At 37.5% G+C, this 25,609-nt stretch overlaps 1 protein-coding gene across 6 annotated transcripts in view; it reads left to right on the forward strand.

Annotated features, from left to right (window-relative positions):
• The window catches only part of TENM2 (teneurin transmembrane protein 2), a 1,195,335-nt gene that overhangs the window by 265,144 nt on the left and 904,582 nt on the right, over window positions 1-25,609 (forward strand). For all 6 annotated transcript variants that reach the window (XM_075996266.1, XM_075996267.1, XM_075996268.1 and 3 more), the window contains exon 3: window positions 24,501-24,801. In XM_075996266.1, the coding sequence (XP_075852381.1) occupies window positions 24,576-24,801 (226 nt within the window). In that variant the 5' untranslated portion in view covers window positions 24,501-24,575. The remainder of the gene's footprint in view (window positions 1-24,500; window positions 24,802-25,609) is intronic.

The raw sequence follows: 25,609 nt of genomic DNA on the forward strand, positions 1-25,609 counted from the left end.
ATTCTTTTATTTCTTGGTTTTCCTTTCACTGAGATATTTAGTACAAGTTGCTTGGCTGACTTATAAGAAAAAAGAAAAGACATTTTCTCCACTTCAGTAAGGATTAACAAGAGAACCCTTTACACTCATAGAGACCAGCTGGCATGGTGACCACAGCCTTGTGAGCTTCCAAGGATTACAGCAAAAGTGTGCAGAACCAGGGAGAGAAAGGGTGAAAAGAGAAAGGGCAGTTTCAGGAGCAGCTGCCTTCTTGAGACCTTTCCCACCTAGGGGTTGCCTCATTCAAAGTCTTCAAACAAAGCCCAGGAAGAAAGGCATTTGTGTCAGAAGCATGTCTAGTGCTAAATGCCTAGAGAAAGCACTCTCCTCCCTGCTGTGTGCCACATGGAGATAAAATGTTAGCTCTCTATTATGCATTTGTGCCAAAGTCAGTCCTTCACCCAGCTATCCTACTTCCAAGGCACGGTAGATTCTATCTGGGTCAGCCGATTAACCAGCCCTTGTCTTACATTTCTTCAACTTCTCTCTTGCAGTCTGCAAGTATTTGTTGGGACTCTAGAAATGTAGTACTCTTCCTCTCATGGAGCTTAAATCAAAAAGAAGGGAGGAGGATTCTTCACAATAAACAAGAAAAAAAAAGGCACTAGATTTTCAGGGAGAGTGATGATTGCTATGAATATAAAAGGGTATCTGATAGGAGGGAAGGGATGAATGTTAAACTTAGATAAGGAGATTAGAGAAGGTCTTTTTGTGTAGAAGTCATGTGACTTGACACTTGAATTGTGCAATGGGGTCAACGAGGCTGCCATATGTAACTCTGAGGACAGGACCCTTTTAGGAAGCAATTGAGTGCTAAGGCACTGTGTGGGGGAATGTTCTTGGCTAATTCAAAGAAGAGAAAGAAGATCCTTGTATTTAGAATGGAGCCAGTAAGGCTGAAGGTACGGTAAAAGAAGATGCCAGATCAATTAATTCCTTATAGGCCATGAGAATGAATGAGTTTAGATTGTATCCTAAATGTGATAAGAAACCATTCAGACCTACTAAGGATTTATTTCATTTTGTTTGCTCTACGTGGTTAAATATTCTGTGCTACTGAAAGTTCTTTGTCTGGTGTCTTGAGCTCTACAGTCCAAATCTCAGTCCCCAAGTCTGTCAAATTACAAGGCATACGAAGAATCATAAAAAGAATTTTAATAAGATTTATTGACACTTTCAATTTGTGAAATCTTGAATGGCAAACTTTATTTCTTTGTAATTTCCTTTACATTTAGGATAGAATAAAGGGTAAAACACTTTTTTTTTTTTTAGAGGATTGTAATGAAGACTTTTGTTTAATGTATCAGAAATTACACCATTATGAAGGTCCTATTTCCAAAGGGTGATTGCTAAAAGCCATGTTCTTTCTTTAAGGCATGTTTCTCATTTAAAAGCACTTATCCTTGGAAAAATGAATGAAATAGTTAAGGGAATTGGTGCTAATTAGAAATGACAAGCTGACTATAAACTCCTGCCCTTTTTCTCTTCTTGTTATGTTTTCTATGGGTTTTATGCAAAATATTGGCATAAATGCTTCCTTGTGTATAAAAACATAGATTTCAATTTTTGTGGCCCTGATTTTTACAGCTACATTTTTTCAATATTTGTCCACTTATGATAAGTAAAAGTTGTGAGATGAAATTGTAGGCTATTTCAGTTAAGATATAAAACCCCCAACTAAAAAATAAAGAAAATATGTCAATGTTGGTTTCAATAGCTTTGTGATACATGTGTTCCAAAGTTGGGATTTGGTGTGATTTAGGTTTTATTTTTACTTCCTGCTCTGCCTGCTTTTCATCAGATATATGGTGAGGCCATTGGGACACATACTACCACAGTTTGTTTTCTCCCCAGAATTGTTTGGAAGTCAGGATTATTAAAGAGATGTTTGGAAACAATGAGTTTTTGATGGTGGTTTGTAAAATGTCTTGGGGAACTTGATGAGGCTTGTGATTGCTGTTTTGTTAAAAGCTCTTTATTCCCATTCATTATGCATTCTTTTGGCTTTGGCTTTGGCTTTGGTTTTTGGGTTTTGGATGTGATCCTACACTAAGTGGTGCCCACCCTGTAAGTGATGAAGTGCCTTTGGGTATGTTTTCTGGAGCTGGCCCACTGGCATTGCATGTGATGCAAGTGAATGAGCTTGATATTGTCTATGGAGTTTTGGGATTCCCATAGTCCCTGGCTACAAATGAAAGCAGGCTTTCAGGGTTAGCAATCCTTGACAATGAATGGGGTTAAAACTTTGGGGAATAAGTGGAAGCTCTGTAGTTTTTACCCCTATGACAAATAAAATACATTGGTTAAGCCATGCTTTGTCATGGGTAACTGGTCCAAAGCAAAGAAGCGAGGGTAGAAATGATGGACACGTTTCTTAATGGAACAGTGGGAAAAGTGAGATCTGTCGGGGCTTTCTGCTGAGATTCATTTTTTTTGGTTTTTACCAGTTATAAAGATAATATATGTAAATAGTTATAAAGATAATAATAGCAGGTATAATTGGGACTAAAAGTATAGTATTAACCTCAAAGTCTAATGGAATATAAAGACCATTCATAAAGTATAATATAAATATTGAAAGATCTATGCAATTTATCCTCTTTCCCCCATCCCCTTCCTGTGGTATTTTTAAGGAGGGTCTTCTGCTTGGCTGCGTGGTTGTCAAAATATATGCAAATACAAGTAGGGTAACCTGAAAGAGGATAATGTATTAAGATTGATTTACTTAGTGAAAAAGCAGCTGGAAAGGAAAAAGGAACTTTAAAAAACAGGCAAACTAATAAAGAGAGAAGTTTTGGAGGGCTTTGGGAAAAAGAAATGAGAAAGTGAAGTAGCTGCTTTGTGGTGTGAGATTTGGCGAAGATCAAGTGGTAAAACAACTTTTAGGAAGTTTTGCTGTGTAAAAAGATAAGGGGTTTTGCTGAATATTGTGAGATACAATTTTCCATTAATCCCTCTGTATACTCTGAAAAATATTTCAGTAAAAATATCTACATTTTTCTTCAATACTCTGGGAGTTAAAATTGTGCTTTTTTCTCATGCATCACCATGCTGAGATGGGATCTTTCTATTTGACAGGCTTATAGATCAAGATTTTGATGGAAGAGCTTAAGGCACTATATCAATAAATTAGGTTATACAGATAAAATAGAATATGCAAAAAAGAGAATACAACTTTCTTCTATTACCCCACTATAAAATAAGTTCATACCCTATATAATTCTTTGTTGCTTTCTTTTTCCAGTAGATACATTTACACACTGATATATATATATGATATAATTCCATTTGAAGATTATAAAATATTTCATTGTGTGAGGTATTACAATTGATTAATTCATTCTCCTACTTTTAGACGGTCAATTGTTTCCATAGGTTTGGTTGTTATCACTGGTACTGTGACATATACCTATGTAGCTAAATCTTTGGGTATATCGTAATTCGTTTTACTGGGACAAGAATTGAGGAAGAATAAATCATTAGGGAAAAAAAGGACCAAATAATAAGAGGCACCTAATATTTTCTGGAAATGAAATGCCAAGATAATTGAGGCAAAGCAGAGAGAGATTCCAGGCAACTAAAAAAAAAAAAAAAATAGAAATTGTAAGCATGGAAATGTGAAAATCAAGTACTGAACATCCAGAAAAGCATTACAAAATGAATCAGGAAAGGGCCCACAATGGATATAAGCTCTCTTCTGAAGTCTATGCTATAGTTAAATAGACCGGTGAAGTGTTGCAAACATGTCAGAAATGAAATAGAAAATCCACTTATTATAGTACACATAAGTGCAAACTAATGTAGTAATTAAAATATGTCAAGAATGACAAAAAGGAGATAGAAAAAATCAAAGGAGGACAATAGGTAAGATCCACGAGAATTAACTTTCTATGAGAATGAGTTCCAAAGACTATACTTTCATATTTAAAATGAAATAAAGACTAAGAAAAGACCGGTCACAGTTAATAAAATTATGAAGTAGGGAAGATATACATCCATTTGTTTTCCAAATTTCATAAGGCAAAAAATACCTTTTGAAACTTCATAATGATAGTCTTAAGAAAAGAGAGAAGAAAAAATATAGTCTTTTTCCAACCATAATCTGAAGAGAGCATGTTTTATATTTTTCTTTGTATGCAAAATTATCTATCTTTTTTCATATATATGGTGCAGTGTCCATATCAGTTAGCAACTTGTTAAGCTGCAAGAAGTAATAGAAAACTCAACTAATCCCATTGCTGGACATCTACCCAAAAAATCCAATGACACTCTACAAAAAAGACACCTGCACTCAAATGTTTATAGCAGCACAGTTCATAATTGCAAGGCTGTGGAAACAGCCCAAGTGCCCATCAATCCAAGAATGGATTAATAAAATGTGGTATATGTATACCATGGAGTACTATTCAGCTCTAAGAAACAATGGTGATATAGCACATCTTATATTTTTCTGGTTAGAGCTGGAACCCATACTACTAAGTGAAGTATCCCAAGAATGGAAAAACAAGCACCAGATATACTCACCAGCAAACTGGTATTAACTGAGCAGCACCTAAGTGGACACATAGGTACTGCAGTAATAGGGTATTGGGCAGGGGGGAGGGGGGCGGGTATATACATACATAATGAGTGAGATGTCCACCATCTGGGGGATGGTCATGCTGGAGACTCAGACTTGTGGGGGGAGGGGGAGAAAGGGCATTTATTGAAACCTTAAAATCTATACCCTCATAATATGCCGAAATAAAAAAAAAAAAAGAAAGAAAGAAAACTCAACTAAGAGGGGCTTAAAAATATAAAGGTAAATGTTTTCATATAACAAAAAGTCTAGAGAAATGAGGCTGTGGATGTCTGTCAGCTGCTCAGAGATGTCACCAGATAGCCCTGTAGACTGTTGCATTTTTGGTGCCAAAGGAACCACCCATCTATCTGGTCGTCTTGGACTTGTGCAGTCCCCTCCCCTTAGATCTGTGCTTAGCCTATGAGAAAAAGTGATGTAGAGGAAGTGTGTGGGAGGAGAAAACATTTTTGTTTTGAACTTCCTTATTTAGAATTCCACGACATCATTTCTTCAAAGTCAAACACAGGCTCTTCCTTTCTCCCTTAGCTTCTATCATGAAAGCTTGGCCCACTTTCCTATTTAGGAATATGCATGGACATGGATGAAACTTGATATTCATAACTCTATGTTAAAACTTTAAGTTAAATACAGGAAGCTGAATAGAGAGGGCTGTGGCTTTACTCACTAGATCATTCTTTGCCCCACTGTTTCAATTTGCATAAGAAACATAATGCTACAGTTCACATGGACAAAAATTGGTTTTGTTAATGTCCCCACTATTAGGGATCCTTCACAAATTTGGGGAAATGAAAGCAAGCCAGAAAGAGGTAGTGGTTCTCAAACTTGAATGTGCATCAAAATCATCTGAGAGTTTGTTGAATACAGAGTGCAGGGTCTCACTCCCAGAGTTTCTGATTCAATAGGCCTGAGATGGGGCTGATAATTTGTATTTCTTACAAATTCACAGGCAATGCCGGTGCTACTAGTCAGGGGACCACACTTTGAGAACCACTGTGCTAGAGATCTAGTAGACCACGGTCAAATATAAATGTCAACAGGTGTCAAGCAGGTAATGTAAATGATGGAACAGGGTTGACTGTCAGGCAACAGGAGAGATTGAAGGCTAGAGATTTGCAGACACATCTTTCTTCTGAAAGGAGATAGTCCCCACCTATGTTCTGTAGATTGTATGCCACGGATTCAGCATTGCAGGATGATCTGATTTCTAAAGAGCAGCTGGAAATATACATTTTATGAGTAAACTCCTAATTTGCATATATTGAACCCTATTATATAATGTATGTAAATAACATATCAGTCAAATAAATGTATCTTCAGGCTAGCTGTGGTTGGGGGGATCAACTGTTCAAAACATCTCCAATAGGCAAAAATGGTAACTTTATCCATCCCTTTCCCCAAACTCAAACTTGAATCTACACCTGCTCTCATTGAGTATAGATGTTGAAATCTTTGCAGCATCAACTATAGTTATAATATTTAGTCACCTACACATCTAATTTTGATAACTACATTAAAAGAAAGAGTAGCTATAAGATCATATTTTATTGCCACTTTAATTCATCTTTTCTTTTGATTTCTTTTTTTCTCTCCTTCCTGGCCCCTAAGATATTTTAAACAGAAAATGCTAATAAATATTCTCATTACTTCTGATAAATATAAGGTGTTATAAATGGCTAAAGATAATAATATTCTCTTCCCTTCAATGTCTAATGCACCAATAAAGTTAAAAGTTCATTCCATTTGGAAGCAGAAAAGAAAAAAGTCTACTAATTTGCATGGGTTGCATTCTTAGCCTTTTATTTCTTAGCCTTTCATTTCTTGAATCAGTTAAAATATTTTACTAACCATCTGGTCACCTAAAGATTCAGGAATGAACCAGTGCCAAAACATACCAAGTAATCTTGTAAACACTTCATATAAAAGAATAAAATAAAAGCTTGGTCAGTTTATCTATCTTCATTAATAATTCCTAGCATAGTTCTTTCTCTCTTTTTTTTTTTCACTGTGACTAACAAGTATCATCTAGTTATGAGAGACCATTATACAAAATCATTAAAACATGCTTAACTGTACTGTGTTAATTATGCAATGATAAATTATTCTTTATTTCTTCATTAACAGTATTGTAGCAGTAGAATTAGCATTGTTTGTTCCTTTTTGGAGGAAAAAAATCATTAATATTAAAAAATGAAAATTCTGGAAACTTAATGTTGTGGAATGACAGTTTTAATTTGATTTTTAAAATCCTATTTGCTGATCCCCTCAGCTATAAAAGTTTAACCATTATGTCACTGTAATTACTTCGGCTGTTTATCTCTTCTTCCATGGCTATATCTAGGTCTGTACAACAAACTGAGAGCTGGCATTTGACTCTGAATCAGGAGACCTAAGGGATCTTACTAAGTCTTCTGCTAAATTGAATCTAATAGTATAATTTAAATCTCCTCTAGTTTCCCTCTCTGCTTTTGAATTATTTCATTATTAAGCAATAAACAATTCAATAAATGCTTATGGAGCACTGTGATGGGCACTGTGGAAGACAGGAGCACATTTTCTGCCTTGTAGTGTTGACAGTTTACCATGAGAGTTAGGCACTTATGTATGTAACATAGAGCGAAATGTAATAGTAGATGTGGTGATGGAACGGCCATATTAGGATATGGAAAGGAAAATTATTCCTGCTAGGTTGTTTATTAAAATTTGAGCTTGGCCTCCAACAATAAAGAAAACAACAACAATGACCAACACCACAGTGTGTTGATTGTTTACTCTACCTGAGATGCTAGTCCTGAGAGCTTTACGTGCACTAAGTCGTTCAATCCTCACAAGATCTCTACACGTTTGGTACTAGAAATATCCTCTTTCACAGGTGCAAAAGCACAGAAGATATTCTGGGGTCAGTGGTGCTCAAAGTGTGGTCCCAGGGCCAGCTGCATCAGCATTGCTGGGGAACTTGTTAGAAATGAAGATTCTTTGCCCTCCCCTCCACTGAATTAGGGAATAAGAAACTGGGAGTGGGACAGCAATCTGGCTTGAACAAATTGTGCAGGTAATTCTGATGGTCACTTATGTTCAAGGAGTATGGCTTTAGGTGGAGAGAAAAAGGGCAGAGAAGGCAATAACACATGTCACAGAGGTTTCGACACTTGGATCTTGGTCCCATCCTTGCCACTTACTACTTGTGGGACCTTGAATTCATTACTTAACCTCTTTAAATCTCAGTTCATCATCTATGAAGTGCAGAGCATAGTTGCCATGACTCCTCTTGGCTGTTTTGAGGATTAAATGAGATCATGAACATAACACTTTTAACACAAGTTCTGACACAAAGTAAGCCTTCAATAAATGGTAGATTTGTTAATAGTGTTTGTCATCACTAACGTCCACATCACCATCATCATCATCATCATCACTGTCATCCTCTCCAGGTGAAGAGAGCAGCATCAATGAAGTCAGGGAGGAGGGAGGTTTTCCTAGGTGGAAGAAGGTTAAGGACATAGAAACAGGTCACAAATAAGTAATTGAAATATTAAACCCTCAATGTTTATATCCTTCAAAAAAATCTCTTCGATTAACCTTACCCCATAGAGGTATTTTCTTTGATGTGCTTCCCTTGAACACGTATGGATAGAGCCTATGCCAAATAAATCCTTACTTTTTTATGTTACCCTCTAATTGCTCTAATTTAAAAGATGTGCGTTGTATCTCCTGCTGTTTCTTTAGTGTTCTCCAGGGGGCGACTCTAACAGCTCCATTTTGGGTCAGACTGGATTCAAAACCAGGCTCATGAGCTGTTTGACTTTGGGCCAGTGGCCCCAGTATCTTCATCTGTAAAATGGAGCTATTAATTTCAATGTGTTTTTTGAAAAAAAACAGATATTCCATTTAATTTTTAAATTTAAAATAGGAGTAGCTTCACATAAGATTGTTGAGCTATTTGGCAAAGATGATACCAGAAACACACTGTTGATCACATTGCCTAGAAGGTAAGAAGCTTACAATAAAGATGCTCCTGACCCCTTTGTTTTGGTGCACGGTGAGCTACACAAGGAGATATATTTTCTGGTCTCAAATACGCACCAGGGAAGATATTCCTGGAACTTTTCTGAGCACAGTGCAAGGCTGTGGCTCCATGAGTGTTAGTACATCTAAACCCACTTCTGTTATAATCCAGTGATAGGAATTGTGGAAAATCATTTTCATTTATGTTTTGGTCTGTTAAGAATGCTATAACAAAAAGACCATCAAGTGGCTGGCCTATAAACAACAAGCATTTATTTCTCACAGTCCTGGAGGCTGGGAAATGCAAGATCAAGGCACTGGCAGATTTAGTGTCTAGTGAGGGCCTGGTCCTCATAGATAGCAACTGCTTGCTACATCTTCTCAGGGTGGAAGGGACAAATAAATGCCCTCAGAACTCTTTTATAAGGGCACCAATTCCATTCATGAATCACATCCCAAAGGCCCCACTTCTTCATACCATCAGCTCAGGGGTTAAGTTTCAACATATGGATTTGGGAAGGGTCACACATATTCAGACTCTAGCAATTTCCCTCTTCCATTTTGTATTAAGTAGATGAATAGATGAATGTGTGAGTGCTTACTCTGTTAAGCATTGTATTAATGCTTTACATAAACAGTCACTTTTAGTCCTTACAATGCTAGCCTTGTAAGGCAAGGATTATTAATCTCATTTCAGAGTGGAGTAAAAGAAGAGTAACACAGGCTAGAAACTTGTTCAGAGTCTCACAGATGGCAAAGGAAGCTCAAGCTGGAATTCAAACCCATAGGAGTATACCTAGAAGCCCAGATCTTGAATATTATCCCAGGGGGGAAATGAGTAGATAAAGCAGAGAATTAAGCGTGTTTCCATCTCAGACTAGATAGAATTCTATGGATTCCACCTACCCAGCATCCTTTATATATTCTACTGTATTTTAATCTCCATTCTGGCAGTTTCCCATATGCTAAAATAATGTTTGTCTTTAATCTCTCATTTCCAACTCTTTAATATTTCTATAGTACCCTTTTAGGTGCCAGCCTTCTCTCTTCTGGTATCTGCTCTCTCCATTTCTAAAACCTTCAGAAATGCTAGGCCGTACTGCTCTTTCTTCAGCAAAAAGTGAAAACAAAACAAAACAAAAACCCACATTTTTTCAGCTCATGCAGCATCTATAGTGGCTGGGACTAGATCAAAGAACTCCTGGTAGTTGAGGTGCCTATTGTGGAAGGTCTCCTGTTCTCCCAAAGGTTGATTTTGCTCAGGGATTGATGTGAAAATGAAAAGGCTGTGTCGTACTCTTTTAGATATTATTATTTATTTTGCAGAAGGAAGCAAAAGACTGATATTTGACTGTAGGGCTAGCATGGGAGTTTTAAACTTGTGAATTGATACTACTCACCCTGGTGGTCATGTTCTCTCCCTCACCTCCAAACAATCTTCAGCTTCTCATTGTTTTTTTATATATAAATCCTGATATGGTAGACAAGATGAGGCATACTTGAAATCATTTGGCTGTTATTGCGTATGGAAATATATTCATGAGTGATTTAGGAAATGAGACAGTTGAGTCGTGTGTGTTTTGTTCCCAAACTCTGGGCTGTTTTCCTATGGAGTGTGGTTCACATCCTTCGCCCCTCCCCCTCCCCAGTAGCTGCAAAGACACACAAGTCCTCCTTGGGCTGCATTGCAATATTTTTCCCAGAATTACTCAAGCAGGCACCATGTCAAGATACTTTGACCTGTGCACTTCCTACATGCCTTCCCCTCCCGGAAGACAGAGCAGCACTTTTGTCATCAGGCCATGTACCTTTTTCCATCCGAATTATATTATTTCTTCAGCAGTTTACACACCTCATGCATTTAATGCTGCCGACGTTTGCTTAGCAAGTTAAACTGGCAGGTTGACGTGTTGGCATCATCAAATTTTACCTAGGTATCTGGATGCCCAGGATATGTGCAGGGTCAGACAGAAAATGAGCTAAATAGCTTTTTGAGCCTAAGATTTTATTATCTGAAACAGCTAACTCTTGTGTGAGTCAAATATAGAGTAAAATAGCTGAAGAGAACTTCCTGAGAGGGTAAAGCCATGTGGGTTAAGCAAAGGAAGGGTGGGCATGATGGTCATTTTAAAGGTTTTGTGCTAGAAACGTGCTGGGATATTCGGGATGCAGGCCTGGGGGCGGTATCCTCAAATAATTTTACTATAAGTTCAAGTTATGGCTTCTGAAATTGAGCTTTCTGGATTCCAAGTATGTGAAACTAACTCAAGTGAGTTTAACTTGAAATGGAAAATTTATTCTAAAAGCATAGGGATTTTTTTGTGACTACAAGTGCATAATTATGTCCTGGTGTCTGGAAGGTACTAGAAGCAGGGATTGGAAATTTGTACAGACTCGTTCTCCACCCTTCATCTCTGAACAACTGCTGTATTCTCTTCTTACTCTGCAAATTGGCTTCTCCTACATCTGCCTTTCTGATTATGGCCATGGGTTTCTGCTGACCTGATTTTTCAAACATGCATGTTACAAATCCAGCTACCCAAAGATAGTGAATCTTAATTGCTCTCTCTTTTATTCGTATCCTCATATTCCTGGAGAAAACATTCTGATTGGCTTAATTCAGGTCTTCTACTCACTCTTGTTCTAATCAAAATTTTACAATATGGGTAGCCAAGACGTCTCACTCATGGCACTGCCATTTCAGTGAATTTATATTTATTATCGGTGCTTGGGTCTGGCTTCCGAGGAGTGGGTGAGATTCTTGGGACAGAGTCCACCACATGCAGCATAGCTCCTACTACTTTGAAAGTGCACAGAAAGTGCTTGTTAAGTGAAAGGACACAGGGACTGAATGAAGTCAAGTGCTGGTTACAGAATGTCTGACTCCTTTCCTACTTCAACCAGTTGAGTCTCTCCTTTCAGTGTCTCTTTATTACAGTAATCATTTACCATGATTGTGAGATTGCAAATTATCACTAATCATCTTAAGGATAGGTGCAAAATTCCCCTGGAATGAATTTTAATTTGAATTTAATTTTTATCAAATCACATAAAAACACTTGGGTATAAGGGAAAAGGGGGTTAGCACAGAAAGAGAGGTCATAAAATCTAACCTTGATTAAGAGTTGAAGATTCATTCATTTATTTTTGAAATGGTCTTCTTACTGGAGATAAAATTTAACTTTCCAAAATTTAGATAATAAGGAGAGATAGCAGTACATAGAGTGCTTTCTGTGTTCTTGAAATTTGAGTTTTGTTTTGAACGGTAGAAATTTAATATGCTGTTTAAAAAAAATAAGAGAACACATGGAAGAGAAACATAAGGAGATGGTATTGGTAAAATCGGGATTCAAAGCCAGATATCTGGATTCAAATCTTGGCTCTGCTGCTTTTATGTAATTCTTTTTTTTTTTTAATGCTTTTATGTAATCTTAAGCCACATTTCTTTATTTTATTTCTTATCTGTAAAATAGGGATGGGGCATCTAAATAAAGTGGCTTCTGTGTTGTTTAAAGAGATAGCAAATATCAAATTCCTATTGTGGTGCAATAATTGCAACATTTCCATTTATATAAGAGATTCAGATACCCAGGTAAACAGATTAATGATAATATATATAAAGCTCATTGCAACTCATAAAATGTGAGTGTCTCATGATAGATGAATCACTTTTCACAAGTAGGGACAATGTAATGTAACCCCATCTGTCCCTGCAATTGTGATGTGTGGAAATACGTGGCTCTATTTGCTCATCCTTCAATATATTTTGAGCTGTTGCCTCTGCTCTGTGTCATTAACCGGTCCTGCCAGCCAAATCAACCTGTTACTTTTTAAAATCCTGCTGCTTCCATAAAGTGTTATGAAGGTGTATTCAAGTCGCCATTGAGAATGGCAAATCTGGGAAGGCATTTGATAGAATCTGAGTGACATTTGATTCTAGTGTGTGCCCTTCTTTTGTTTGCACATCCCTTTGTCCTTTGGGTCCTTGGTTGTTGTTCCCAACAATTCTTACTACTTCAGGTTTCTAGTGACTTCTTTTGAGGACCAATATTAATTTATCAAGCATGGCTTTCTTTTCCATTTCCAGGATTCGAAGAGTGTATATCTTATGAAAGCGGGCTTTTGATGACTTCTTTCAGGCTTTATTTCTTCCCCCACTAGAGTGGCCCTTTATTTTTATAATCAAAGGCAATGAAGAAGCCGGATTCACTTTCCAGGCAGTTGTACTAGAACACAAACAATTCATAGCACGAGAGATGTTGGTAATTGCTTTGGGAGGGAACATTCCCCTCTCAAAAATGAGAAGCTACCTCTATATTTCAGGCAGTTCATCACAGCTGTCTCCCGCAGAGCCTTTTATCTGCATGTATGGAAGAGTTTACACTGTTGTAACATTTGATACTATATTAGACAACAGAGGGTAGTAGGCAAATGTGAGTGACTTTCATTTCCTTGAACCTCTGAGTGATTACAGCATTATGTTTCTGGTGAATGGCAGTGCTAATAGCTGTAAAAATATAATAGTATACCTTGAGGGATCCTTAGGAAATGCAGGGATGCAAGTACATAATTTTGAGATTGATGTTATTGAGTTATTTTTAAATTTGCACGAAATTTTCTATTGGGCTGTACCTTTTTTTAATCTTCTCTTTCATATCACCTATTGATTTACAACTAAGCTACAATAGTAAGCACAGGCTACAAAGAGTCCTTTTAATACAGGTTTGTATAAAGGAACTCTTAAGCTGTTACCCAAATTCTTACTCTTTACTTCTTGATAAATACCTTGTTTAGCCAGAATGGGTAAGAGCTTGTTTCTCTGCCTTTGTATTATTCTGGATCTTGAAACTTGAACTATCAACATTTTTGGTCAGTTGGTAAATGCAGGATCTTCTACTTCTGCATGAGTGCAATATAGAGATATAAAAATGGCAGAGTGCTATAAAAAAAATAATTTGATATCATCATTGCCGCTTCTGATATTCACTGACAAACCCCGATGCCAGAAAATAATTGGCAAAATAACAATTAGCAGGAGCAGTCAGGCAAGGGCTAAGCATATTATACAGAAAGGTCAAATTTCAAACTATTGTTATGAGAATGGTTAAATACAACTATATCTTCTCAAGAGCTACACAGCTTTGGCTTATAGCCAAAGAAATGTATCAATTTCAAATCAATAACTTCCTAAATACAAGCAATTTCCTCTAGTTACATTGTATTAGTTATTGCTCCCACTATAAATGTCTCGATTGTCTTAATTAAACATTGTCCCAAAGTTTCTGGTAAGGATATCCTCATCGTCTGAAAGATCCTTTGTAAGATATGTTTAGTGGGAAGCTAACCTTTGGCCAAATTCTAAACTTCTTGTTTTTGGTCACTGCCTATTGTACATAGTAGCAGAGGTTGGCATTCTGTCGCCTGGGGGTCAAATTAAACTTGCTGCCTGTTTTTTAGATAAAGTTTTATTGAAACACAGACACACCCATTCATTTAAGTATCATCTATGGCTGCTTTTGTGTTACAATGGCAGACTCGAGAAGTCACTACAAGATTCTATGATGTGTCGCCCCACCCCAAGTTACTATCTGGATCTTTATAGAAAAATGTTTGTTGATTTCTGACATATAGTTTTGCTAGACCCCAGCACATGCTTTCCAAAACAGAAAGATAATTCAAAGCGAGGACATTGATTCTGACTTCGCATTATATCATGGGCCAGCTCCTACTCTTTGAGTACTATTTAAAAATTTTCCAAGCAGTTAGCAATATTTATGCTTTGTTTCCTAATTAAGGAAACAGGAGTTACCTTGAAAGAGAACACTATGTTGTATTTGTTTGACAAAGCAGGAAAGAAATTTGTCACAAAATGTGTATGAAAATTCTTATGCAAATTAACAATAGACCTGAAAAATGTGTTCAGGACAGTTAATCACTAAGAAAGACAACAATGGCTCTCAGCCCTTTTAAACATTTTTCCCATCATTTTCTTGAGATGCCTCTTGTAAACACACAGCTATTTTTAACAAAGCTGAATTGGGTGCTCTTTAATGGTAGGTTCTCTGCCAGCTACTATAGGTAGATTTACTAGCAGATCACTAAGGAACAGCTAATGCTATTGTTCATGGCCAGAGGAAACTGAAAATAGTTGATGGAAGTGATGAGGATGGTGGCGGTGGCCATGGTGGCAGAGACTGTCACTATTCGAACACCTGTTATTAGAAGACTCGCATGTGGCAGTTTGACATTCTCACAATGCTTTCCAAGTAGGTATCCCATCCCCATTTTCCAGATATGAAAACTGAGGCCTATCCCTTTCATCTCTTCTTTGCCTCTTCCCCGTGATATCTCTTTCCTTTGTTTTCACTGGGTGCTTGCCTATACTGGTCCCCTGGATGTTTTCCTTATTGAGCACATCAAAATTGCAATGCAGCTAGTGACTTTCATGAGAGAGTGCTCTCTAAGACTGCCCTTTTCTTTGAGTTACTATTTTTGTAAGAGGCAGGCCTCGGAGTCAGGAAGCTATTATCAGTCCCAATCTTGCCACGAACACTTTTTACATGGCTTGGAATTAGGAGGTCGCTTAACCTCTCAGAGCCTGCATTTCTCCAGCTCTAAAACACAGCTAAGGATATTTATGCTGCAGGATTGTGCACTTAGTGACAACTTACCCCGGGAGGCTGACTCCAGGCCTGGCAATGGGTAGCATTCACAAAGTGGGAGCTTGAGTTGACAAGGGCTTTGAAGCTATGCCATCTGCCCACCACGATTACCTGGTGCTGCCTTCAGCCTCGTGCACAGAGAAGGGCACACTCAATGGGATGGGAAGAGGGTGTTCAATTCCTTCCTTCATTAGGTTTTGAGGCTGCAGGCTCATGGGCTTGCTCTGCTGCCTCTCTGAGCTCTGCATGGCGGGGGAGGCGGAGACGGGAGGGACTATCTTTCCGGTTATGGTAACTTAGCCAGTGCCTAAGGTACAGCCATCTGTTCGGCTCCTGATCTCAGGAGGCACATAGGAGAATGGGAGGAGAGCTGAGGGGCCTGCATGTGGGGAAGGTGGAGCCGAGGAGGCAAAGGCTTCAGTAAACTTCCACATTTCACCGTGAAATTTTCGCAGGAGGTGTAATCATGCTGACTTTCTTGAATGTTAAACAGTTTGGGCCGGGGGGGGGGGGGGGGGGGGGGGGGGAGAAGGCACGGAATTAGATCAAATACCAATCTGATGTAGATCTTTGCCTTTCCATTGCTATTCAAATAAGACTATACACAAACATACAAGCTTGCACCATCACGGCAAATATCCAGACTTATGGGGTGCGTGTTACCCCTTTGTGGCTTTTGTTGATTGGGACTGCTAGTATGTAAAAATGTCTTTGCATTTCACAATTCATAAAATTCATCGACAGCAGATCCTGGCTCTGCTCTCACCATTTCCTGTGTGAATGGCTCCAGGGACACTAGCAGATTCTAAAAGGCAGCAACATGTAGCTCTGAAACCAGAGAGCAAAACACAGTTGCGAATTTGCTTATTCTCCTTGCTCTGAACATTAACCAAAGTTGGCTTTTTATCCTCAGACATATCAATACAATGGCACAGGGGAACAGGAAGCAAATTGCCTTTGACCTCTTATTTACTAGTGCATTAAATTACTAGGCCACTATCTTCCACTTTTGTAGATTTCAGACCAGATTTTCCTTGGTCCACCCAAGGGTCACAGGGATATTCGGTCTCTAAATATTTTGGAGCGTATCTACGTTCAGAATTGTTCTTAAGCATTTCTAAGAGAAGAGACTGGAGATCTTTGAGTACCAGTTTTCACACTTATGTCAGTCAGAGCCCCACTTGGGCATGGAAAAAGGCAGAGTGAGGCAGAATCCTTCCCCATCTCAGCGTCTCCTCTCTTACATGTGGGGCTATTTATTACATTTCACTTGGTACTTTAAAGATTTTTAAATAAATCACTTTCATGGAGAAGTTCTATCACACAAGAAAGGAATCTGTGAATGCACTGTTTTTAGGTCGACTAAGCATTTCTGCTTTTGGGTAATAGGAAAAATTTTCAGAGGAATAAAGGGTAAAGGGGCCATGTATTATCCATTACATCTTTTTAAACAGAAAAATGTGGTGCCTGCAATATTTAAGAAACAAGTTGGCAATCCAATTAACATGTTATCAGAAGGAAGAAAGATTCTCTATCAAAGTTTCCTGATTGAGCTTCTAAAATATATATTTTTCACTTTGTAATAAAACTTTTTATTAGATTTCTAAAATGTCTGTGATATCAATTCAGTTAGGAAACAAGGAAATTTGGTATACATGTACTGATCTTTTTCCACTCCCTTCTAGAGAAACTTCTTCAATGGTTTATTATAATTTTTAAGTGAGGGGGAAAAAGGTGATCATGTTGATCTCTACTTAGAATTAACAGAGTCCCGTTTCATGTGGACATTTGGAAATGGCTGACTATCTTGGTATGATACATCCTGAATGTCTACAGTTATTTTATAAAATACAAGTATTCAAGCACAATGAAACAATTCCCGGGGTGTGATCAAAGACCAGTAAAGTGGGTGAGGCAAGTTTAAACAACTGCCCACAATATTTGTTGTGACAGGAAGAAAGTAGCTTTCCATTGGATGTACCTAAACGTCATCTATGCGTCATTAATGTGCACTTTTACACACACACAGGCATGTGCACATTTACAATAGCATGCATGCACACACACACAATCTCAAACGGGCTGTCAGTGATTAACAAGTCAACCCCCTTAAGTAGTAGGATATTCTGAAAAGTTAATAGTGAACAGTGTTACAGCTCATAGAATTAGTTAATTAGACAAAGGCTTGCAGGCAAGATCTCTGCAGTCTGTTCTGTTAAAGTGATGGAACCCACTTAGGCAACTGATGAAAAAAGCAATGTGAACACTCTTCAAGGGAGGAAATGTGGAATGTAACAGAATAAAGCCTCAGCATAGGAGTAACGAGCTGGCAGAGGTATTGCCATTCAGTGATTGCCATTTGTCAGTGGCGGAAAAGGTGGAGGCTTGGGGAAAAGATTCATAATTTTGGTTACCATCTTTCCTACTGCTTCAAGGCGATTTTAATTACTTTTTTAAAGCAGTCTCTAAACTTGCATTTCCCCACATGAATTATTGACCTTAACTTTCAAGGGCGACTATGCTGAGAGTGCTTACCATAGTAGGCAATAAATGCATTTTATTAAAAGATGGATATTCAACCATATTAGGGTTAATTTTTAGAATTGTCTTAAAAAGAAGCAAACACATCGGCAAATGCTCTTTTGTATATACTAACTGGCTCTTTGTGATCCTTTCCAGGGGCCACAAAAGTGTTTCTGTTTCTTTTATACCAAAAGTCTCAAATACAAAGACTATACTGGCCCAGCAGGGGGTTCCAATAAATGAAGCAAACTGGCTATACATTTGAAAGGAGTGATAAAATGGTAATAATTTTTAAAAATTGAAACCTGCGTACCCAGTGCAAAATTGTGAGTGACCTTCCAGAATAGGAATTTATTTTCATGACAGAGTTTGGGCCCAGGTATTCTGCATTGCCTGATTTTCTTAATATGTTTTTTTTTTTTTTATTTTGCTATAATCATCAAATCACATGCAGTCAGAAGAAGTAATACAAACACACTCCATGGACCCTTTAGTCAATTTCTGCCAATGGCAGGATCTTGCAAAGTGTAGGACCAATAACGTAACCAGAATATTGACATTGATAAATCCAAAACCCAAACCATGTCCATCACCTCAGGCTTTGTCATGTTGCCCATTTATAGCCATACTGACTTAATAACACAACGGCAATTAATCTGTTTTCCATTTCTGTAATTTTCTCATTTCATGATTGTTATGTAAATGAAGCCACAGAATCAATACATAACCTTCTGGGGTTTTTTTTCTTTCTTTTCACTTAGCATTGTTCTCTGTAGATTCATCCTGGTTGTTGTGTGTATCAACAGTGCTTTTTTTTCAATTGCTGAGCAGTATTCCATGGCCTGGGTGTACCACAGTTTGTTTAACCAGTCATCCCTTGAAGAACATCTGGGTTGTTTCCAGTTTGGGGCTCTTATGAATGAACATTTTGCTATAAACATTTGTGTACCAGTCTTTGTGTGAACATAAGTTTTCATTTCTCTGGGATAAATGCCCAGGAGTGCAATTACTGGGCTGTATGGCATTTACACATTTAGTTTTGTTTTTTGTTTTGTTTTGCCTTGTTTTGTTTTTTGTTGTTGTTGTTGTTTTTTAAGAAACTGCTAATCTGTTTTCCAGAGTAGTTGTACCATTTTACATTTGGGCCAGTAATGTATGAATGATCCAGTTTTTCCACATCCTTGTCAGCACTTAGTGTTATCACTATTTTAAAAAATGTTAGCTATTCTGATAGGTTTGTAGCAATATCTCATTGTGATATTGATTTGCATCTTTTCCATGTCTAATGATGAACATGTTTTCGTGTGTGTGTGTGTGTGTGTGTGTGTGTGTGTGTGTGTGTGTCCCATTTGGTGAAATGTCATTCCATGGCTCTTGCCAATTTTCTAATTGTATTGTTTGGATTTTTTACAGTTGTGTTTTGAGAGATACTTATGTTATTTAGATATTTGCCTTTTATCACATATGTGGGTTGCAAATAATGTTCTTTCAGTCTATAGATTGTCTTTTTATTCTCTTAATGGAGTCCTTTGCAGAGCACATTTTTTTAAATTGGATGAAGTGCAATTTATTAATTTTCCTTCTTATAGATTATGCACTTGGTGTCAAGTCTAGAGATCATTTTTCCTTTTTACATAAAAGTTTTATATTGTTTTTTTAAAAGCTTTCTAGGAGTTATATGTTTCATATCTAAATCAGTGATCCATTGTGGGTTATTATTTGTATAAAGTATAGAATTAAATCAAGGATTTTATTTATTTGTTCATTTTTGGACTATGGATGTCCAATTGCTTCAAGCACCCTTTTTTGTAAATGCTGTCTTACCTCCATTGAATTGTTTTAGCACCTTTCTTAAAAATCAGTGAGGCTTATTTGTGTGGGGGCCTGTATCTGGATTTATGTATCTATCCCTTTGCCAATACCACACAATATTGATTATTGTGGCTCTATAAGTTCTTAAAATTGGGTACACTTATTTCTTCCACTTTCTTTTCTAAAAAATTGTTGTAGCTATTCTAGTTCCTACATCTTTCTATATAAGCTTTAAAATAATCCTGTCTATATCTACAAAAGGTTTTGCTGGGACTTGATAGGAATTTCATTCAACCTACATAAAAATTTAGGGAGAACTGATATTTTTACTCCGTGGAGTCTTCCAGTCCATGACACAATATGACTTTCCATGTCGATCTTTAATTTCTTTCATCAGTGCTATGTAGTTTTCAGAATATAATTGCTGTACATGTTTCAATAGGCTTACATCTAAATATTTCATTTTCTGAGTGATTATAAATGGTGTTACATTTTGATTTCCAATGTCCATGTGTTCACTGCCAGTGTATTGAAATGCAATCAATTTTTGCATATTTATCTTGTATCCTATGACTTTGGTGAATTCACTTATATTAGTTCTAGAAGTCTTCTTGTAGATTCCTCGAAATTTTCTGCATATACAATCATGTCATCTGTAAATAGGGAAAGTGTTTCTTTCTGATTGATATGACTTTTATTTCCATTTCTTGTGTTATTACGTTGTTTAAAAGTTCCAGCACTGTGTTGAGTAAGACTAGTAAGAGCAGATATCCATCCCTGTTCCCATTCTTAGCAAAGAAGCATTCTTTCACCGTTAAGTATAATGTTAGCTGTACGTATTTTGTTGATGCTCTTTATCAAATTAAGAAAGTTCCCTTTATTCCCATTTTTTGACAATTTTAAATTTTTTGAGTGGATTTGGATTTTTGCCAAATGCCTTTTCTGCATTGATTGATATTATCCTGGGATTAGAATTTTTTAACACATTAATATGAGGGAGTACATTTTTTGATTTGTAAATATTGAGCCAGTTTGCTTCCCAGAATAAATCCCCTTTGATTATGCTATACAATTATTTTCTGTATTATTGAGTTCTGAATTCTATTTGCTAACATAAAGATTATTATATTTATGAAGGATATTGGTCTTTAGTTTTCTTTCTTTTTTTGTACTATCTTTGTCTAATTTTGGCATCAGGGTAATAGTAGCTTCATAAAATTAATTGGAATGTGCACCCTCCTCTTCAATCTTCTGGAAGAGATGCTGCAGAATTGGTGTTAATTCCTCTTTAAACATTCAATAGCATTCTCTAGTGAAACCATCGAGTCCTGTTTATTTGTGTGTGTGTGTGCATGCGCGTGAGTTGTAAAATTAAAAATTAAATTACATTAATAGGGCTTGAGTTGCCATTTTCTTTTGTATTTTCCACTTGTCCCATTTTCTATGTTTTTCATTTCTGTTTTCTTCTTCCTACTTTCTTGTAGATTACTGAACACTTTCTACAACTTCATTTTTATTTTATTCATAGTGATTTTTGAGTGTATCTCTTTATGTAAAACTATAATTATTACATGACACATACATACCTTACCACAGTCTACTGCTCCCATAATTTCACCAGTTTTAGTGAAGTGGGAAACCTTACCTACCTTTGCATCCTCTTACCTTCCCCTATATAATTTTTAAAATATGTTCTCTACACACTTTTAGAATTGTATCAAAGAGTAGGGTAGTTATTGTCTAAACATTATCTTGCTTGTTAGGCTGCCATGTTCATGGTCCATAGGTTAGAGGGGGCTTGCTTTTGTCTTCTGTGCCCATTGATGTTTCTGGGTTGCTGGTTTCTTTAGCTCCAAGTCTGGGCTCTATTTGGCAAAAAAATACCCCAGGAAACTCACCACTGTGTTGTTCCTTGGCTCCTGAGATCTCTATTTTTGTCTGAGTCTTTTTTCCACCCTTCATACTCTTATTTTTATTTTACATATAATGTCTAGAGTTTTTAGGTGGACCCTGGAGAAGAATAGGGAAAAGTATATCTATTCCATCTTTCAGAAAGCAGAGATTTCTAGACTCCTTAATTTTTCTAGATAAGCTGGAGATCTATATTTTAACATAAATTCTTCTCTTTTGTCTTTTAATATTGAAAAATTTTAAGTAACAAGAGAGTTAAATGCAAAATGTATATTTGCCAGCAAATCTGTGAATTCTGCTTAGTTCTTTAAGAAATTAGATTTCCTTAAGATTTGTCAATTTTTACCTCTGTATATATAAATTTTCATTACTTACTCAGAGGTAACATTGCTGACAAACTTAACTATCGAGGCCAGAGCCAAGAAAGAAAAATTTTTCAGGAAAAGATCTCTTGGCAACCAAATTAGACATTAAAATGTCCAAACACTAAAGTTCTTATACTTTATTAATAGGTAATAAACCTTTAGGATACCACTCTGATTGTGATTTAAAAAATAAAAGTGCACACCTATATACATACACACATAGAAAGTCAGCCTGCTTTCCCAAGCACAATATAAGTTAGAGAAGATAGGATTTTATGAGTCAGGAACATTGAAACTATCACAAATTAAAAACTAACAGTGAAGCAAGAAGGAAGAAAATTATCAAATCGTCTCAAAACACCCAACCTCCAATAAAATCACGTGTGGCTCTTCAGTGTTAGTTCAAACAGTCTTATATTCTTTCAGTAGATGCAGAAGGTCCCCCTTTATTGGTGCCCAGTTTAAGCATTGGGACTTACAATTAGAACTGTGAGTTTCAGAGGTTCATATTATGGTCATCTCCCTCTGTCTTTTGCAAATCTGTAACTACTTAGCCAGGAAAAAAGTTTTCTTTAATCATTCAGAGGAAAAAAAAAACTAATTCTTATTGAGCCTGTGTGATGTATTCGACACTATGTTAGAAACATTACCGTAATATCTGTTTTATTTCTTACTAAAATCCTGTGAAGTAGATACCATTATTTTCCATTTTCACTGAGTGAGGAACTGAGTTTGAAAGGCCAGGAGTCATTGCTCACCAGGGCTCTGGCTAGTCAATGGTCACTGTAGGATTGACACCCAATCAAAAGCTAAATGGCCATGCTCTTTAATAGCTGGTAATATGGATTCTGAATTGCGGAAATCACGTCGGAAATTAACAAAGGGGAATTTTGGCATCTGGAAATTGCCTCACTGTGGAGATATTTGAATTGACAATGCAGCAGCAGAAACTTCCAGGCCAACACCATTCGTGTCCTCCAAGGAGGTCCCGGGGTCTTGACTGGGGACTCTCAAAGGCGCTTCTCAACTTGCTGAATCAGGAACTCCAGTCACCAAGAAAGTAACTACTATATTTGTTTTCTTATAAGTGACTGTGGCAGCCACACGACTGTGTTTGAAGTTCCTAATAGGTGCACTCTATTTTTCATTGCCAATTGCCAAACAAAACTGTCCACAATTACAGGCGATATTTGATAAATTGTACAAACAGTGTAGATGAGAATCCTCCCTGAGATCTAGAAGGATTCCTTGGTGTGCAAAGACAAAAGAGGAGCTAGTTAGCTCCTGGTGCCTTGCGGCAGATGCGTTCCACATCACTGTGCACACAGGCTGGCCCTTCCGTGTGCACAGGCATCTCATTACAGTGCGGTAAATAGCCAAGGAAGAGCAGAGGGGTTCCAAACTCCAAATCTGCTCCCCAAGTATTTCCTGACATATTGAGGAGGCAGTGAGCAACAGTAGCCTGGAGAAAAATCATTACCCTGGCTCTGCCTTGTATGTTCCCTTTTAATTAAAATTCGTATTTGTCCATTCTGTCCAGGCCCTGGCCCTGTGGTCCATGCTATTTTGCATGGCAAAGGAAATCAATAAGAGCCTATCATTTGGAACTTGGAGGCGCCTAAGCGTTTTTTTGTCATATTTGCTAGGCAGAAGGCTAGTGTTTTCTGAGTGATGTTTGGCATACACTGCCAGGCCGAGGGTGTCAAATGACACAGACTGGAGGGATCCCCAGTTGCCAGTTCAAGTGTTAGAGAGGTTCCCATCAGCTTTTCTATGGGCTTCAGGATTCTTTCCCATTTTCTTTTTTTCTGCAGTGGACATCTCAGCAAGGAAGGTGACAATATGAGCTTAGGCTGATGATCAGAGGGTTGTGCCAGTCAGACTTCTTATCAGCAAGGTCACCTGTTGGCAGGTGACTAGGCAGAAGTGACCAGGTGTGTCTGAGACACAGATTTGCAAAGGAGAGAAAACTGGGAGTTTGCTGAAGGCTCATTAAAGAAATCACAGGAAGACTGTTTGCATGCCAACAATGCCTTATATCATTATTCTCCAGACCTGGCTAGGAAATTTTGTGTTAGTTGAGTGTGACTTGGTACCCCTGCAAAGCATTAATAGCACATATTTATGTCTCATGCTCAAATCTCTTGCTGCACCTTTCTTTCCATTATTATTTTTTTTTTTTGGTATTTGTTTTCTCCCCAACCCTTCTATAGCAAAAAGAGAATGTAATTAAAGAAGGATAAGATCAATTTAGCTTTGAACTACTTCCTAGTAAGATCTTGCATTAGAGTGACAGACTTATCATGTCATCTGTGCATATATAAAAAATCAAAAGATGAGGAGTTGTTTTTTTTTTTTTTTTTGCTATTACTTCCTTTTCCCTAAATCTATTAAATTAAACAGCAAGAAAATTAATTTACTGTATCGAGTTCTTCTATTTAGGCTGATTGTTTAGTATACATTAAGCTTTTGCAAAAGAGACTGTGCAGGGCTGACCAAGTTTGCCTTTTTGTGTTCTCGTCTGAGTCAAAGCGTGAATCAGAAGTGAAGGCAACATTTCTTGTAATCACCGTCTTGGTTCTTTTTTTTCTTTGATGTTTTTAGGTGGCAGAGTGACAAGTGCCAAAACTCAGGCCTGACTTTTTCTGCAAGTGTCGGTGTTCTGCTGAATCTGGAAGAATGGATGTGAAGGACCGGAGACATCGCTCTTTGACCAGAGGACGGTGTGGCAAAGAGTGTCGCTACACGAGCTCCTCCTTGGACAGCGAGGACTGCCGTGTGCCCACGCAGAAGTCTTACAGCTCCAGCGAGACTCTGAAGGCCTATGACCATGACAGCAGGATGCACTATGGAAACCGAGTCACGGACCTCGTTCACCGGGAATCTGATGAGTTTCCTAGACAAGGTTTGTAGAGCTGCCCCCATTGACTCGCTCCAAGCTGTCTCATGTTCTTGACTTGCATGGTTGCTTTTGGAGACCCACAGTGCTGTGGGTTTTAACATACAGCAGACCCTTGGCCCCATAAAGCGTATTTCTGAAACCACACTGAATCTCTGTCCTGAAGAACATGAGATTATCTGTGGTTTTTAAACTTTTTTCTTGAAGGCCACTCACGAGCCTCAAATTTCTACTGCTTTAGACATTGGGCTTCTCAGTTAAATTCTCTTTGAACAAATGGTGGATATTAGTTAAAACATATTAGAAACCCTTCTGTATAATAATATATCGTTTCTCCCCCCACCAAAGCGTGGTGTTAATTGTGAGTTATTATACATTTTTCTTTTTACGTTTCAGAGTATAGGTGGGCACATGTATGTTATTTTCCAATTCCACTGAGATACAGTTCTCTCTCCTACTTTCACCAAACTTTAATTCTCTTATAGTATTTTGATTTCTTTGGGGAAGAGAATATTTTTCTTCCAAACGCTAACAGTTGGCATTCTCTTCATGTCCAATATTTATGAAGAATTCTGTTATCACTTGTCTAAGGTTGCTGTAAATGCATCAACATGTAGACTAAAAACAAAGCAGTGCTGAAAGGCAGCGTGGCGAAGTTCACTCACCAGCTCCATGTTTTGTGCTTTGTGTACCAGCCTCACCGAGTGTGCAGTTTACATTAATGGCTTAGCAAAATTACAAGCGAATGCACAAAACTGCAGTGAATGCACTGAACAGGGTCACTTTGCCAGGGCCAAGGATCTAAACCCTGCTC

Source organism: Microcebus murinus, chromosome 21 (genome assembly GCF_040939455.1).
Source record: "Microcebus murinus isolate Inina chromosome 21, M.murinus_Inina_mat1.0, whole genome shotgun sequence".
In the NCBI taxonomy this organism is placed as follows: domain Eukaryota; kingdom Metazoa; phylum Chordata; class Mammalia; order Primates; family Cheirogaleidae; genus Microcebus; species Microcebus murinus.